General features: G+C 37.7%; 1 protein-coding gene across 6 annotated transcripts in view; it reads left to right on the top strand.

Annotated features, from left to right (window-relative positions):
* The window catches only part of actn4 (actinin, alpha 4), a 92,706-nt gene that overhangs the window by 42,850 nt on the left and 33,277 nt on the right, over positions 1 to 16,579 (top strand). For all 6 annotated transcript variants that reach the window (XM_022213011.2, XM_022213015.2, XM_022213010.2 and 3 more), the window contains exons 2-3: positions 15,146 to 15,260; positions 15,642 to 15,761. In XM_022213011.2, the coding sequence (XP_022068703.1) occupies positions 15,146 to 15,260; positions 15,642 to 15,761 (235 nt within the window). The remainder of the gene's footprint in view (positions 1 to 15,145; positions 15,261 to 15,641; positions 15,762 to 16,579) is intronic.

Below are 16,579 nucleotides of genomic sequence, written 5' to 3'. Positions count from 1 at the left end.
CTGAAAATTGCTGGAATTGACTGCAGCTTAAAGGGTTAAGTTGGCTCAAGACTTTTCTCTAAAAGACTTGTTGGACTTCATAGAAGATTGAAGCACCGAATATTTGGAATAGGTTCAGTCATTGTTCACATTTAACATTGTTGTCTTTGTCTCTAAGCAGCAGGAGACGTGGTTTATAAATGGTTTTGTTGGTTTTCGTCGTCTTCTTTTAATTTTTTTGCTTTGTTTTCAGCATCTTCTACTCTGTTTGTTGTCTATATTCCCACCTTCTTCTGTGCAGTTTTGCCGACATTTCAAAAGCAGACTTCGAATTTGTGGTTTGAACTCTGTAGGTTGTGTTGCAGCAGAATGTTTGAGGTGTATTACTGGTGGTTGAGCAGCTTTAAAGTCTTTACATCTGTCCAAAGGTTGGAGGTTTACATCAGGAGTGACTAAAGCTGAGCTAGAAACCTGCAGCAGTTGTTGGAAAACAGACTTCCAGAGAGTCTAACTATCCTCTGCCAGAGTTCTTGTCTTCTCTGAGTGTTTCATAGACGATAAGTTCCCATCTGAGCTCCAGCTGTGGCCATTAGTCTCCATAAAGGTGCAGCTGGAGGATATTTGTATAATTCATTTGTCTGTATTCTGATAGTCGACCCTTCCAGTCAATCGCTCTAAGTGGTCGTTAATAATGCAGCTTTAATGGGAAAGAAACAGGCTGCAGCGGGACGGAGGAGTTTTCTAGAGTCTTAACCTGGATGTTAAAGTCTGGCAGGTGGATTTGTAAAATAAGTAACAGTGACTGGAAATGGGCAGAATTAAAGAGACAAGTTTCCCAAGATGAAGTCACAAATAAGTTAGAGACTCCTGGGCTTCAGTTAAAGACTGTTAGTCAGTTAAATGTGTCTTTCAAGCAGAACTAATGTCAGAACTTTGTGTTTATGCGGCAACTTCTATAAAAATCAGTCAGTGCTTCCCACCTAACCCCCTTAGAACTGCTTCATTTTATACTAATTATGTTGGCACAGAAGAAATCATGTCTTGAAGAAGTTCTTGGTATTAAAATGAGACTTTTTAAAATGTCTAGAGCTTGTTCTGACCAACCACCTATCACACATGATGATTTGAGCCCTAAAAGTTTACCCAGAATGCACTTTTTAAGCCAAATATGCCCAAAACGATTAGAAACCTGTTCAAAAGATCTTGAAAAATCTCCAAAAATGCCCAAAATGACTCAAAACTTTTCCAAAATGACTCTGGAGTCGTCCAAAACGATTGTAACCCTGTCCAATACGGTATAAAATCGAGATATAAATGATCCTTTCATGGTCTAGAACTTTTTCTGACCATCCATCTATCACACAAGAGCCTTGAAAGTTGACCCAGAATGTACTTTTTAAACCAAATATGCCCAAAACATGTCCAAAAGATCTTGAAATGTCTCCAAAAAATGTCTAAAATTACTCAAAACTCTTCCAAAATGACTCTGGAGTCGTCCAAAACAATTCAAAACTATGAATAAAATGCTTTAAATAGACCAGATGTTTTGATTCATTATCTGTTGCACATTTCCGCTGCTGTTTTTGTGCAGTAGAGGCCGTGGAGTGAAGGAATCTCTGTTGTTTCAGGAGGATCGTGTTCCAAACTCTGCTTGTTGGAGATTAAAATTGTGTTTTCCCTCGTGGCCGATGGAAAAATGCGACGTTCCTGTTTTCGGTCTTCCTCTTCCAGGAGACGGAGGAATCGTAAAAACGAAGCAACATATTGTATTTATTTTCTCTCCCTCTTTCATTTTGCATAAATGTTCTAAACACCCTCCTCCTCCTCCTCGTCTTCCTCCTCTTCAGCTTTCATCTTCACCAAATTGCTTTTTTTAAACCTCTTATCCCACATTCATCCATCTGTGATCCCTCCGTCTCCCAGAAACTCAACCTTCACTCTGTGTTTTTAGTCAAAAGTCCACGTTTCCCGCTTCGTTTCCTGTCATTGTTTCACTGCTTCAAGCTTTTAGTTTCTGCTATTTAGTAAATTACTGTAAAAATGCAGCTAAATTCTAACAGCAGTGTTATGTAAGGGAGGTGTAATGACAGAAAAACATTCATTTATTTATAGCATTCGTTTCTTTATTAATGCAGTAAAGGGCTTTTTAAACAAACTCAAACACAAAGTAAATAGTAATTTAGAAGATGACACATTTACTTAATGAATTATATTAATATTAATAGTTTGTTGGCATGTTTTAGCCTTGACTTGTGTGCAAGATTCACTCATCTGCTGTTTAAACTACTTCTCCTTTTTCTTCTTCATCTCCTTTTTCTTCTTCTCCATCTTCTCCGCCCTTTTCTTCTTCTTCTCCCCTTTTTCCTTCTACGCTTTCTTCTCCTTCTCCTCCTCCTTCGTCTTTTTTTCTTCTTCTACTTCTCCTCCTTCCTCTCCCTTTTTTCATCTCCTTCCTCATTTTAATCTCCTTCTCCTCCTCCTTCCTCTCCCTTCTCGTCTTCTCCATCTTTATTTCCTCCTTCTTTTCCTCCTTCTTCTACTCCTTCCTCTTCTTCTCCTTCTTTTTCTACTTCTTCTTTTTCTCCTTCTCCTTCTTTGCCTCCTTCTCTTCCTTTTCCTTCTCCTTTTCCTTCTCCTTTTCTTCCTCCTTTTTCTTCTCCTCCTTCTTCTTTCCTTGTCATTCTTCTCTTTCTCATTCTCATTCTTCTCCTTTCTCTCCCTTTTCTTCTCCTTCATCCCCTTCTTCATCTTTTCCTTCTTTTCCTCCTTTTTCTTCTCCTTTTCTTCCTCCTTCATTGTCTTCTCCTCCTCCTTTTCCTCGTCCTCCTCATTATTGTCCTCCCTCTCCCTTTTTGTTTCTCCTTCTCTCTCTTCTTCTTCATCCCCTTCATCTTTTCCTTCTTCTCCTTTTTCTCCTCCTCCTTCTGCTGCTTTCTGTCGTCGGCGTTGATCTGTTGATTTGAGTTTGTCAGATCTTTGATCATCCATGTTGGACAGTTTGAGGAAACGCCCCCCGCTGGATGTTTGTTGTTTTCTGAAGGTTGACCTGTCAGCACATGAAGCTGAGCGAGGCTCCTCCTGTAACCATCACCTGTCCAGACATGAGAGGATAATGAGCACCCTCCCTCCTCTTCCTCCTCCTACATCCAGTTTTTTTTTTTTTTTGTTTTTTTTTTGGACGTCTTTTCTCTCCGTAGAATCGCTGCTGCTTGGCTTTGGAAGCTACATTCCTTCTAATCAGTGTCATTCATCATGTCACAGAGATGCTGCCAGTTCAAACAGCTGTTCTCTCTGTGTTCTCATGTTTTAAAACACAAATCATCCTCGCTGTTGTAAAGTTTTAGGAGTTCAACCATCTGGAATTTAAATTAGCTGCCGTGACTCGTCAGAATTTTTACTCCACATATCTGTAACGTCATATTAAACCAATAAAACCAATTAAAACATCTGTAATCTGTAGCTGTGTTAGTCAGACTTAACCTCAAACTATATAGAAAAGAATAGAAATACTTTTTTAATCCACAAGGGGAAATTTAGCTGTTACTGCAGAAAGAGTAAAGACACCACCAGCATAAATATTATTCATAAAATACTAAAAAACACAGCAACAACTCTGTAAACACTACAAAAATACTCTTTAAATACAAAAATAGGCTATAAATACTTAGTCTCTAAATATTAAAAAAAAATATTGTGTAAATACTAAAAAAAGTCTGTAAATATTTAAAAATATTGTGTAAATGCTAAAAAAATATAGGCTATAAATACTAAAAAAAACCTGTAAATACTACAAAAATACTCTTTAAATACAAAAATAGGCTATAAATACTTTAAAAAGTCTGTAAATATTTAAGTATTGTGTAAATACTAAAAAAGTTTGTAAATATTTAAAAATATTGTGTAAATATTAAAAACAATATAGGCTATAAATACTAAAAAATCTGTAAATATTTTCAAAATATTGTGTAAATACTAAAAAAAAGTCTGGAAATATGAAACAATAGCCTGCAAATACTAAAAAACAGTCTATGAATACTAAAAGTCTGGAAATATTTTTAATAAAATAGTCTGTAAATACTAAAATACTCTTTTAATACAAAAAAATCTGTCAATATTTAAAAAATATTGTGTTAATACTAGAAAGGTCTGTAAATATTTTTTTAAATAGTCTGTAAACTCTAAAAAAAATCTGTCAATATTAAAAAAACACTGTAAATACTAAAAAAGTCTGTAAATACTTAAAAATATTGTGTAATACAAAAAAAAATGTCTATAAATACTAAAAAAAAAATCTGTAAATATTTTTTAAAGAGTCTGTAAATGCAAAAAAAAAATAGTCTGGATGATAACTTCCAGGTGTTGCTGGTCTTGTTGTGTTCTCGTGCAGTTAAAGAAATCTCAACTTTTCTGCCGCTTCCAAAGACTAAATGGTGTTTTTGAGACGTGTTAATGTAAACGAAACTTTCTTCTGCATGTTTTTGCTTTAAATTGTGTCGTCGTGGATGCGGCTTTAAGGTTCTGCTGTGGATCCTCTTCTGCTCCATTACTTTGAGGATATCCAGTTACACCACGGCTGCATGAAGCTGCATTTTTATACATTCTGTGTTTTTAGGAGCCACATTGTTTGTTCCTGACGTGGCTTTTTGAGGAACTCCGGGTCGTTTTTGTGCTAAATGACACCAGGAAGCTGTATTCAGGTTAAAATACGTTTGACTTGACGTCGTGTTGACGTGATTTGTCGCATGTCGCAGCGACTGTGTGACAATAATCTGCAGTGTTGCTCGCCACAGCCCTTTTTTAATTGGAGTGCGTCTAAGAATAGGAGGCCCTGCGTCAGGCCAGGCCAGACCAGACCAGACCAGCTACCGAGCTTTATTCCCGGGGCCAGGCCAGCTTGGTTTGGCCCTGTTCAGTCTGGTACCGCCGGTCCGGTCCAGTCCAGTCCAAGTTCCTTGAGGTTGTTCCTCCTGCCAGCCGCTCCACATTTAACTCCTTTAAAGAGCCCATAGTAGGAACTTCCACCAGTTTATAGTTTTATTCTAGGGGCTCTACTAGAATATGTTTACACACTTTTATGCTGAAAAATTACATTAAACTGCACATTACTGCAGCTCCAAAGTTACAACACTACTGTGTCTTTAAGGCCTCGCCTCCTGAAGAGCCTAGTCTGCTCTGATTGGTCAGCTGGCCAGGTGACATTGGTAAATCTTGGATTTTTAAGCATTGAGATGTATCTCTAACAGAAGAACTCTAGTGAGGAACTGGGAGGAAAGTTGTTGGTCTTCCAAACTAGCCGCTAGCAGAATTTATGCAAATGTGTTACATGATGATGTCATTAAGTTACAGAATAATTATTAAAGAGCCCATAGTAGGAACTTCTACCAGTTATATAGTTTTATTCCAAGGGTCTACTAGAATATGTTTACATGCTTTTGCTGTAAATTGCTGAACATAAGTGCAGCTTATCAGTTTGAAAGGCTGCTCTCGCTTTAAAGCCCCGCCTCCTACAGAGCCCAGTCTGCTCTGATTGGTCCGCTGGTCAGATGACACCGATAAATCCTGGTTCTCTAAGTATAGAGACATCGCTCTAGTGAAGACATAATGTCTGACTGTGAGGAAGCTGCTCTTCTTTTCTTTTTTTTTTTTTTAAAGCTAAAGTAGCTGCTAGCAGGGTTTGTGCAAATGTGTTACATGATGATGTCATTAAGTAACAGAATAAAAGCCTGGTCTCAAAACTAAGTGTTTCAGGCATTTAAAAAACAGAGTTTTGTGTGGACTTTTTACAAGCATAAAAAACATCTTTTTTGACAGATTGAATAAACGATTTAGCATAAAAAAAATCTGAATATGGGCTCTTTAACTTGGTATGAATCTGCACTTTTTAGATGATTTTCCATGTTGATTTTTGACTTTTTTGCCAGTATTCTGCCACATTTACACTTTATATCATGATGTCAGTCAGTTCAGAGCCTGATAAATTCTCTTAAACAGAGAAGCTGCAGGTGTTTGCTTGCCGTCCTGCAGCGGTGACAACATAAAGCGATTAGTTTACGGCTCTGAGCTCCTCACCTGCTGCAAGCCTCGACCTGCCGAAGCCCGTTGCTGGGTGTGAGAAAACCGAGCAGAGTGTGTGTTGTGTGTGGTCTCTGAATCACACTCATAGATCTCTAATTAGATGTGCGACATGTTTTTTTTATGTGTGGATTCACTGTAACGGTGAGCTCATCTGTAGGGGGGAAAAAAGAAAAGAAAAAGGGTGTGTGATGAGAAAAAGCTACTGACGTCATGGGCAGAAAGTTGTGCAATAAATAGGAGTGTGTTCGACCTGCTGGTTCATTCCTTCCTCAGAGACACACCCTCCTCTGTGTGTGTGTGTGCATGTGAGTGTGTGTAGTCAGTGTGTGTTCAGAAATTGGGTGTGGAGATAACTGGTGAATGTGAGCTCAGAGTGGAGGTGGATTCTTGCAGCACATTCCTGGTCGAGGTGTGGCGGAGGAAGTTGTAGTTTTATTCTAGTCTACATGTGTGCTTTTTAGTGTCATTTATCTAATTAATTACAGATTTAATTCATTATAAATCAGCATAAAGTGCTAGTTTCTGCAACATATTACATAATTTGGTTGTTTTATACTGTAATTATAAGAACATACTCACAGCAGACTGCTATATTTATATTGTTTATTAAATCAAAACTATATTTACTGGTGATTTAGGCCTAAAAAATTGTTTTTAGATGATTTTCCGTGTAGGTTATCAACTTTTTTTATCATTTCAATCAGTCCAGAGCCAAATCAGAGTAAATTTTCTGTAAAAAAAAAAAAAAAAAAATAGTATTAGCAGTTTCTATTAAGTCAAAACTGAAAACACATCAAAAAAGATGGAAAAGGGAGGTGTAGCTTTTTTTTAGTGTAATTTATTTAATTTATTAGGTAACCCTTTGTAGTTAATCGCAATATTTGACACAATGAAAAATAGTCTGTAAATACTAAGAAAATTGTCTATAAATACTTAAAAAATGGTCTGTAAATGTTTTAAAAAATGTGTAAATATGATAAAAAAAATCTGTAAATTCTAAAAAAAAAAAACAGAAAAGTCTACATACCAAAAAACTATCTCTAAATATAAAAAATACTGTTATGTATAATTGTGTTTGTGACAAATAAAGGTCTTGAATCTGTAAACATAAGCAAAGTTTTTCAATTCATACAAATGTAGGTTGGCAAATGAATCCACCTTTTTTCTACTTTGCTCTTATTTATTCAGCTCTACATAATTAAACAAGCAGCATTCAAAATATTAAAATAAAATAAATAAAATAAAAACTATTAAATTACAATATATAAATAAAATAATAATAAATCAAAAATTATAATAAAAATAATAATTAAAAAATATAAAATGGAATAAAGAACAAATAAAGTAAAAAAATTTTTTTAAATGAAATAAAAAATCAATGAATAATATAATAATGGGTGGTGTCGCCATTCATCTTTTTTCTACTTTGCTATTATTTATTCATCTCTATTCGCTAAATGATGTATTTTTCATGGTTCTTTGTTGAGGAATATAATTATTTCTATATATATATGTATTTTTTATGAACTTAAAGTTTATAATTAAGTTGTTAGGAGACGGATGGACAAACCAACGCTGATCGTCACGTAACTACTGGAGTCAAACTTTGGCTTCTTGACAATCAAACCTGCAGCCACAGCGTAGACATGTAGTTTTATTAATTTCTTTATAGTTCTTTTTTTTTTTCCTCTTATGTCTTATTTAGTCAGTATATTGTTTGCTTGCACAATATCTGCGATTTCTAACCCCTTAAACTTCAGTGTACCGCCGGCGGTACACCTACTAATTTGCATAGGAATTTCAAGAATGTCCGACGGCTGCAAACACGATTATACAAACACTATACGCTGATGGAAAGCTTAGATTCTCATGAATCCGCCGGTATAAACCACTTTCAGATGCGATTACTACAGCGGGTGAGAAAAACACATTTGTCCGACAAAAACGAATATTCATCCATCCGTTCTCTATACACGGCTTCAACGCACACAGCGCGACTCACATTTCCGGGTTCATTATTACACACAAAAAAAAAGATTCCACAAAAAACGGCCATAATCCAACCTTTTACATCCAGATGACACAAGCCAGTAAACTATTTTGTCCAAAACATGTCCTGAAGTCGGTATAAAATCCCCGAATCGGTCATTTTCAAGGAAATGCACCTCGCGATGCCCGTCCAATATTCCCCGTATTTTTCGTAATTTTTTTTATTTAAAAATAGAATATTAGCAATTTTTTTGTACTGAAAATGGCTGGAATTAACTGCAGCTTAAAGGGTTAACTTTGTTTCATGCTGTGTGGCCTTGTTTTAATTCTGTAACATCAACCTGCCCTGGGACTACAGATGAAAATTAGCCACTCTGGCTAACTCTGGCATATTTACATGTGGACTTTGTTGGACTCATGTTGATTAATATGCACTGTCCCATTCTAAATAAATAAATAAATACACGAGCTTCAACTACAAAAATGACTCATCTTCCATCACCAAACTTTCTTGTGTGCTGAAATCACGCCTGTGCTTCTTCTTCACGGCTGGAAAACAGACTTTAGGTTCATTAGCACCACCTACTGGGCTGGAATTTTCATCAGTGTTATCAGGAACTATATTGGGAATTAAATGTTTTGGGGGGGTTTTTTACATTTTTTTCTGTAATTAATTAATTCGTTAAAGTCTCAGCCCTGGTGTTTTTCCGTGCATGTTTGGTCGTGTTTCTTGAACTTCAACCTTCGACCCTCCAGATCAGACATGAAAGACCTCGGAGGTCACAGCTGACGGCTGCTCGTATATTTAGATGTTTTTAAAGAAGAGATCAAACATTTGACCCCATCATTCTCCTTTAGACTCGACTAGGTTGTATATCTGATGCTTTAACTGCTTCCAGACACAGTTCAGGAGACAAACAAACCTCGGATCAGAGCCAAAATGATGCAGCTTTTATCCACCAAAAACAGCTTTTTTTTGTACCAAATACCTTCACATGAGTACAAATGGAGAATAAGATCGTCTTGTCAAGGTGTAAAAATCTGCATGTTTTGAGTCAAATTTGTTTCTGTGGCACGTTCTAAAATTATCAGAAGTGCTGCTCGTGTTATCAGGCAGCATCGAAATGATGTGCAGAATGTCAAAACAGAATAAAGTTCATTAAAATCAGGTAGGAAAACAAAGAAATAAAGCAAACTGTAAGATCAATCACTAAAATGGAAATAAGAAATATTAAGACCGTTAAGAGCCACTAAAATCCATTTAAACAGGTTCAACTTGAGGTTTTTCTTCAAAATATCAATTAAGGAGGAACATTTGATTGAAATAAAACAACAAAACTACTTGTTGATTATCAACTTTTTGGCCAAAATTCAGCCACACTGACAAATTTTTAACATCATGTCAATCAGTTTGGAGCCAAATCTGAATAAATTTTCAGTTATAAAACTTAGATCTAGCATTTTCTAAGAGGTCAAAACTGAAAACGCATCCAAAAATAATAGATTATCCTGGTAATCTATTAATGTAGTGCTTTTTGATTTGTGAAAGTAACACCAACAAATGAGAATTTGATCAAATAAGATTACATTGACCAACTAATCCACCTAAATCTTGGTTTTTGTCTGCTTGTGTGAGACTTATGCAGCATTTTGTGCTCAAATTTCATGCTTTAAACCGACAAAAGGAAGCTTGTAGTTTGTTTTATGAACTTGAAATCTTTAAAAAGTGAATTATTCTTGATATATGAGCGTTTGAATTGAAGGCAGCGATCGTCCGGCTGCTGGAATTTGGAGTCCAACCCAGAGCCACGACTGCAGAGCCCAGAAATCCAACCATGTAGTTTCCTTTTTACACACCGACGCTGGAATGTTTTATTCTGGAGACGAGCTCATCAAAGTTTGAGTCACACTCTGACCCAGTTTCATCAAAGCCACAGTTGGCATGTGAAGACTGTCATGAAGAAAAAAAAAAATACAAAATCCACCCTCGTCGTTGCAAAATTAGATGCTTCAGCCGCTGGTTCAGCCCAAACAGAGGTGAAAAAGACTCCCAGCGAACGGCTCTAATCCTATTTGAGGCTTTCCTGGTATTTAAATTCAGTTTTTCAGCTATTTTGGTTTTTCTGAGCTGCTGACCAGCTTTGATTACATGTAAAGGTTAAATAAGAGGAAGTGTAAAGGTTAAATATGAGGAAGCAGACAATGGAGGATGACGGGTTACGCAACAGATACTGGAGGATAAGAACTGGACACCTAAAATGTAAACCTTCTTAACGGACAGATCCAGCTTCAGCTCGTTATCTGCATCCAGAGCTCGTCTGATCTGTGCAGCAACACACGGACACGTTTAACGAGTGGATTAGTGAGTTAAAACTGCTCTGACATAACCAATATTTACACTTTAAGCAGCTATCTGGGAGCCGGCCAGGAGTTTAAGGTCAGGCAGATCACGGAGGGGGAGCTTTGTGACGCCACCTTCTGCTCCCGGTGTTTAGTTTCAGCTACGTTTGCTTTTTCAAGATGGTTTAGTGAGACGATGACGACATAAAAACCAGGAAGCAGATTGTTGCAGCTGCATGATTCAGACTCAGCAGTAACACGCTTTATTTTTTCCAGCTCCACAGCCGACCTCTGACCTCACAGCGAGGCGATGACATCATGTTCTTGCACAGAATGTGAAGTTCTCCGGTTCTCTGAAGGTCTCAGCCTGCCGCGGTTTGACTTTTACGGCTTCGTTCTCATCAGCAGCTCTGCTCAAACCTGACAGACGCACTGCACTTTAACCCTGCTGTTGTCCTCATTTACGGGCACCAAAAAATACTGTTTCCTAGTCTGAAAAAATCCAAAAATTCAGCAAAAAAAATTCCCTAAATTTCTGAAAATTTGCAAAACCTTCAGGAAGAAAATCAGAGTAATTCCTGAAAAGTTTCTCTTAAAAGTTTTATTTAAAAAAAATCCAATTTGGCAAGAAAATTCTTGTAAATATTTTCAAAAAATGAATGAAAATCTTTTTTAAAAAATATCTAAACTGATTATTTATATATCATTAAAACACCTAATATTTTCTTTAAGAACATTCACATAAAAATCTATTGTCCTTATTTGTCTAGTACTGATGTTAGAACCAATAATGTAGGAATTTGTACATAATCAGTGGCTCATGTTACTTTTGTCTTATTACAAAATCTATTCTGAGAGTTTTCATATGAAAACTGCCAAGACATCTGAATTTACTGCCTCTTGATAGTAAATATAAGCAATGAAATCACCTAAAACCCTTTCTACCATTGTTTGACATCGTCTCTGGGTGTTAAAAAGTCGGATTTAAGCTGCTATTTTTCTTTACATGCACTCTTTCAATCAACTCCACCCAAGTTTTTTCACAAACCCTTATATCTTTTCAATGAATGCTGGGAAGTGACAGCAGTTTAGTGGCAGTAAAGTGAGATATGAACTCGCATAAATGGGAAAGAAAATACCCAGAATGTTGTTTCGATGGTTGCAGTGGAGCTCGTGGTGACAGTCGATGAATGCGTCGTCACTCCGATTGTCTGACTGAGCTAAACTAAGCTGGAGCTTCCTGCCATTGCTGTGGCCTTTTCCTGCTGCATTGTTCCTGTTTGTGTGGTCAGAGGGTATTGTCTTCCCGTCCTCCCCACTGGCCCTGCCTCTGTTTGTCTGTCTGAAATCCATCTCCCCTTCTCCTTCCTCTTCTCTTTCTCTCCATATATGTACGTTAATTGTGAGAGTTTGTGGAGGGGTTTGGTGTCGTCGGTCTGGGGGAGGGTCGGTCTGAGAGGGAGCCGGTTGAGGCAGAGCTCAGGGGGCTGAAGGCTGCTATTATCCAGCAGGATAAATGGGAGCTTTGTACTGGTGTTGGTGGTGGGACGGTGGGGAGAGGAGACCGGGCGGAGAGCTGCTCCTGTCATAATGTTTGTGGAGAAAATGTGGAGGTCTGACAGAGTGAAGAACGGCCATAAAGTTTGATGTTATTCAGTCCAAAGCTGCAAAGTTGATGTTGAAGGCTAAGAGTGCAATGACTTTAAGGGTCAGTTAATGCAGACGTAGATCTGTTGTTACTAAAAAAAACACACATGGATGCACAAAAAGTTACGCATTCAGCTGTATTAATGTGTTTATTCCTGAGTGAGCTAATGTAGCATGGGATATCTGGAGAATTTAGGACTTCCTGTTGTGTTTGGTGTCAATCAATCGAAAGCAAATCAAAGTTCCTCCAAAATCCTGCAGGAACAACTTCAGTTACAACTCTTTAAATGATGAATTACCAAAATTTTGTACATATTGTTTGTGAGCATTGTTTGTTTTCCTTGCACATGCCCAGTGGGTGCGGTTATAGTGTGGATAGTCTACTATAGTCACAAATTTTGGGCTTCATGTTTGACTTTGGGTGGATGACGAAATTGATTGGACCCACAGTGTTTGATTTTATTCATTTCAAAGCTGCAAAGTTGGTGTTGAAGACTAAGAGTTGTGGGGTTTTGGTCACTAAAGTGCTAAGATAACTCAAAATGCGATGATTTTAAGGGTCAGTTAATGCACGTGGTTCTGTTCGTGGATGCAGTAGATAGTTACAGACTCAGCTTTAGTGCCGTGTTAATGTGTTTATTCCTGAGTTAGCGGATGTAGCACAGGATATCTGGAGAATTTAGGACTTCCTGTTGTGTTTGGCGTCAATCAATCGAAAGCAAATCAAAGTTCCTCCAAAGTCCTGCAGGAACTACTTCAGTTACAACTCTTTAAATGATGAATTACCACAAAGTCTGGACTTTTGTTTATGAGCAACGTTCATGTTCCCTGTGTTGAAGACTGAGAGCGAACAAGTCTTGTGGATGGTTTGAGACTCGGTTCACTTTTGGTGTTAAAATAATTCAAAGAACAATGATTTCAAAGGGTCAATTCATGCATACACGGCCCTGTTCATATTACAACCGGTAGCTATCGGTCTATAATGTGGACTGCTGATTTTGATCGAGAATAAACCCCCCAAAAACCTCTCATTATGCCTGAGTTAGCGGATGTAGCACAGAATATCTGGAGATTTTAGAACTTCCTGTTGTGTTTGGGGTTCATCAATTGAAAGCAAATCAAAGTTCCTCCAAAGTCCTGCAGGAACTGCTTCAATTACAACTCTTTAAATGATGAATTACCAAAATGTTGGATATTTGTTCATGAGCAACGTTTGTTTTCCTTGCACATGCCCAGTAGGTGCGCTTGTAGTGCAGATAGTCTACTATAGTCACAAATTTTGGGATCCATGTTTGACTTTGAGTGTATGACGAAATTAATTGGACCCATGAAGTTTGATTTTATTTAGTGCAAAGTTGGTGTTGAAGAGCAGAGTCTGCTGGTGTGTGACTCGGTTCACTTTTGGTGTTGAAATAATTAAAATAACATTGATTTTAAGGGTCAGTTCATGCACGGTTCCTATCCGTATGCATCAATCCGTTATTGATGAGCGGCACTTTGCCTAAAATTGAGCAACTCAGTAGAATACAGCCGCTAGTTTATGTTCAGCTGTAGCTTTGTATTTATTCTTGAGTTGGCGGATGTAGCACAGGATAGCTGGAGAATTTAGAATTTCCCACAAAGGACTGAAGTGGTTTCCCAGGGCCGATACTAATGTCCATTTTCTTAGTAGTTCGCTGTTTTATCACTTTTATTGTCCACTAAGGTCCTGATCTAAAAGCTTTATTAATTATTATTTTCCAGACTCTGTTTCAGGTTAATCTGTGGCTGCCTTCTAACTTAGCTGCTAGCCGTTAGCATAGCCTTAGCCACTGTGAGAGAAGCTAGCTTCCTGGTTGATGTTTCTTGTTCAATTTTTGTTTCTTGAGTGAAACAGAGAGAGAAGGCTGATCATACCTAAAGTAGAGCACTTAATCTGTCAGTAATCAGCCAATGAATAGTTCATCTTTAGTTCAAAGCTGTAAAGTCTTGAGAAGGAACCAGTTGTGTGGCAGATTTGAGACTGTTGGGAATAAATGTTAATTAAATTCCACCTAGTGGTGTCTGTAAAATTAAGAGGGTTTTAAAGTTCTGGCAAACATGGGGTTGTTCACAGAGAACCCAAAAATAAAGGACTAATCCTGGAACGCTGTTAATAATAGCAAATTAACCAACCAGTTGACCTGGACGAACATACATTTATTACCTGTGTGAAGCTGTTTGTCTTTTACAGTCAGTTTTGCCATTTTTAAACCGTAAAAAAGTATTTCACCTGCTACTTTTCCCTTCACATACAGGACTTTCACTCTTAAACTTGCGATTCCCCTTCATAAAAAAGCAACCTGAAAGCTTTAAGAAGTCTTTTTTTTATTTATGAGAGAATCTCCACCTTCAACATGCACTCTGGTGACTTTTTTCATGCATTTTTCTGCTCTTCCTCTCAACCTCTGTAACGAAAGAAGGCCTCCGAGTGTTTCTGACACTTTGATGGATGGTTTGAGAGTTTAGGAGAGTAGCGTGACAGAGCCTCTCCACAGTGCCCACCTCGGTGCCACGAGCTGCTGCTGCAAAATAAAATGATCGAAAACACATTTCCCAAGAATGCCGACTCGCCAGACGCACAAAAGACACGGTTTCCAAGCCGCCATTGATGTGTACGCCGGTCTTTTCCTAGATGTCTGTGTTCTGGGATTCTGATGTTCCATTGCAAGTATCGTAGATGTTGTTCGGTTTGGTTTTGGGTGGTAAAATGGATCTATTTGTCAGGGAGTGTTAACTTGCGACTTTCTTGTGGGAACATGGTGCCGATTCTGGTGTCGTTGAGTTATTAAGGGAGTTTGAACACAGCTGAAATGATTTTAGAAGAATGTGCTGTCGGAATACAAGAGAAACTGGGTGTTTAGTCTCCTAACGAAAGTGTGAATTGTTTTATTCGCCATTTAGCTGCTTAAATTATTCCTAAGATCAATAGTTTTCATGTTTTTATTGTATTAAACTCCTCCCTGTTCTCCTGCTGCTTCCCGCCTTATCAAAGCACCTCCCTTCCTGCCCTTTGAATTTCATTTTCTTTCATTCTTCGTTCAAAAGTCAATGGAAACACTGTGACTTATCGCCGTTTGTCCTGTTTTCTCTGCAGACCTTCACGGCTTGGTGCAACTCCCACCTGCGAAAGGCCGGAACGCAGATCGAGAACATTGAGGAGGACTTCAGGGATGGACTCAAACTCATGCTGCTGCTGGAGGTCATCTCAGGTAAGTTCCATCAAACCTTAAAAAGCTTTTCTAATTAAATAAAAACCATCCATGGTGACGACTGTTTTAAAAAGTCTTGCCTAGAAGAAGCCACAGAGAAATCTGTCCATGCAGCCATCTGTCAGCGGTCGCAGCTCAATTAGAAGAGAAACATTCTCAGATGTCTGGTTCAGGGTTCATCAGAGGCATGAAAACGCAGCAAACGCTCGGCTATAGATTCTACTTTTTATGTGTTTAATTGCAGGTTGCAGCCACTTCTGTTGGCACAGCAGATAATCATTTGAATCGCTGCCATCAGTGATGAAACTTCCTTTTTGGAAACGCTGCAGTTGTAACTGAGCCTCTAAGCTAACTCACCGGCTTCTTGTTTTGTGTCTGCAGGAGAACGGTTAGCCAAACCTGAGAGAGGAAAGATGAGGGTCCACAAGATCAACAACGTCAACAAAGCCTTGGACTTCATCGCCAGCAAGGGAGTCAAACTGGTGTCTATCGGAGCAGAGGGTGAGCATGAAGCCAGTAGAAATACCTTTATATATAGACTCATGTCAAATTTAAATGCTTCACAACTCATTAGTGGTTGTAAATGGCTCCAGGAATAAACACAAGCAGAACCGTAACCGGACACATCATATTACAGCTGCAAAGTAAAAGATCAGATAAGATTAAACTTTATTAATCACGTAAGGGAATTATTTAGCCAGATATTAGTCAGAAAACAAAAGTACACAAGGAATGCAGTACCTAGTAGAAAAGCAATAAGATACAAGATTGAAAAGATAATAAATAAGCTAAAATTAGACTACAATAGGAAAGTAAAATGTAATACTGGCAATTAAATATCACACTCGGTAATGAAATATTGCACCTAAAATTGGAATATTAAATGCAACAGAATATAAAGTACATTGAAGCTGCAGAAACATAAATTATCTGATCTGAATTCCAGGTTTTACTAAGAGGGGCTCAAGTTTAGTTTGTTGCTTCCAGCTGTTTTGTAGTTTATTAAAATATCTGCAGCATCAGACAGTAACAGGATCCAAACAGAGACAGTTAAAGCTTTTTTGCACCTTAGAGAACAATATCGTCATTAATTACATATAATTATAAATAATCAGTGGAATCAGGCTCTAACAGCAGGTTTATGCTCTTCTTTCTTCAGAAAGATGAGTTTCTAATGTAGAGGTAAATAATTTAGACCTGTATTCAGTCCATTAGTATGTTACTTGATGTCCTGTTTAACCATTTTTCTGTCTGTGTGGTTTGAATGTCTCAAAATAGCCACGAGGAGCTTTAGTATAAAAGTGACCTTTAGTCTGAAT

Source organism: Acanthochromis polyacanthus, chromosome 13, assembly GCF_021347895.1.
Source record: "Acanthochromis polyacanthus isolate Apoly-LR-REF ecotype Palm Island chromosome 13, KAUST_Apoly_ChrSc, whole genome shotgun sequence".
In the NCBI taxonomy this organism is placed as follows: Eukaryota; Metazoa; Chordata; class Actinopteri; family Pomacentridae; genus Acanthochromis; species Acanthochromis polyacanthus.
This window is presented reverse-complemented; position numbering and strand designations above follow the sequence as displayed.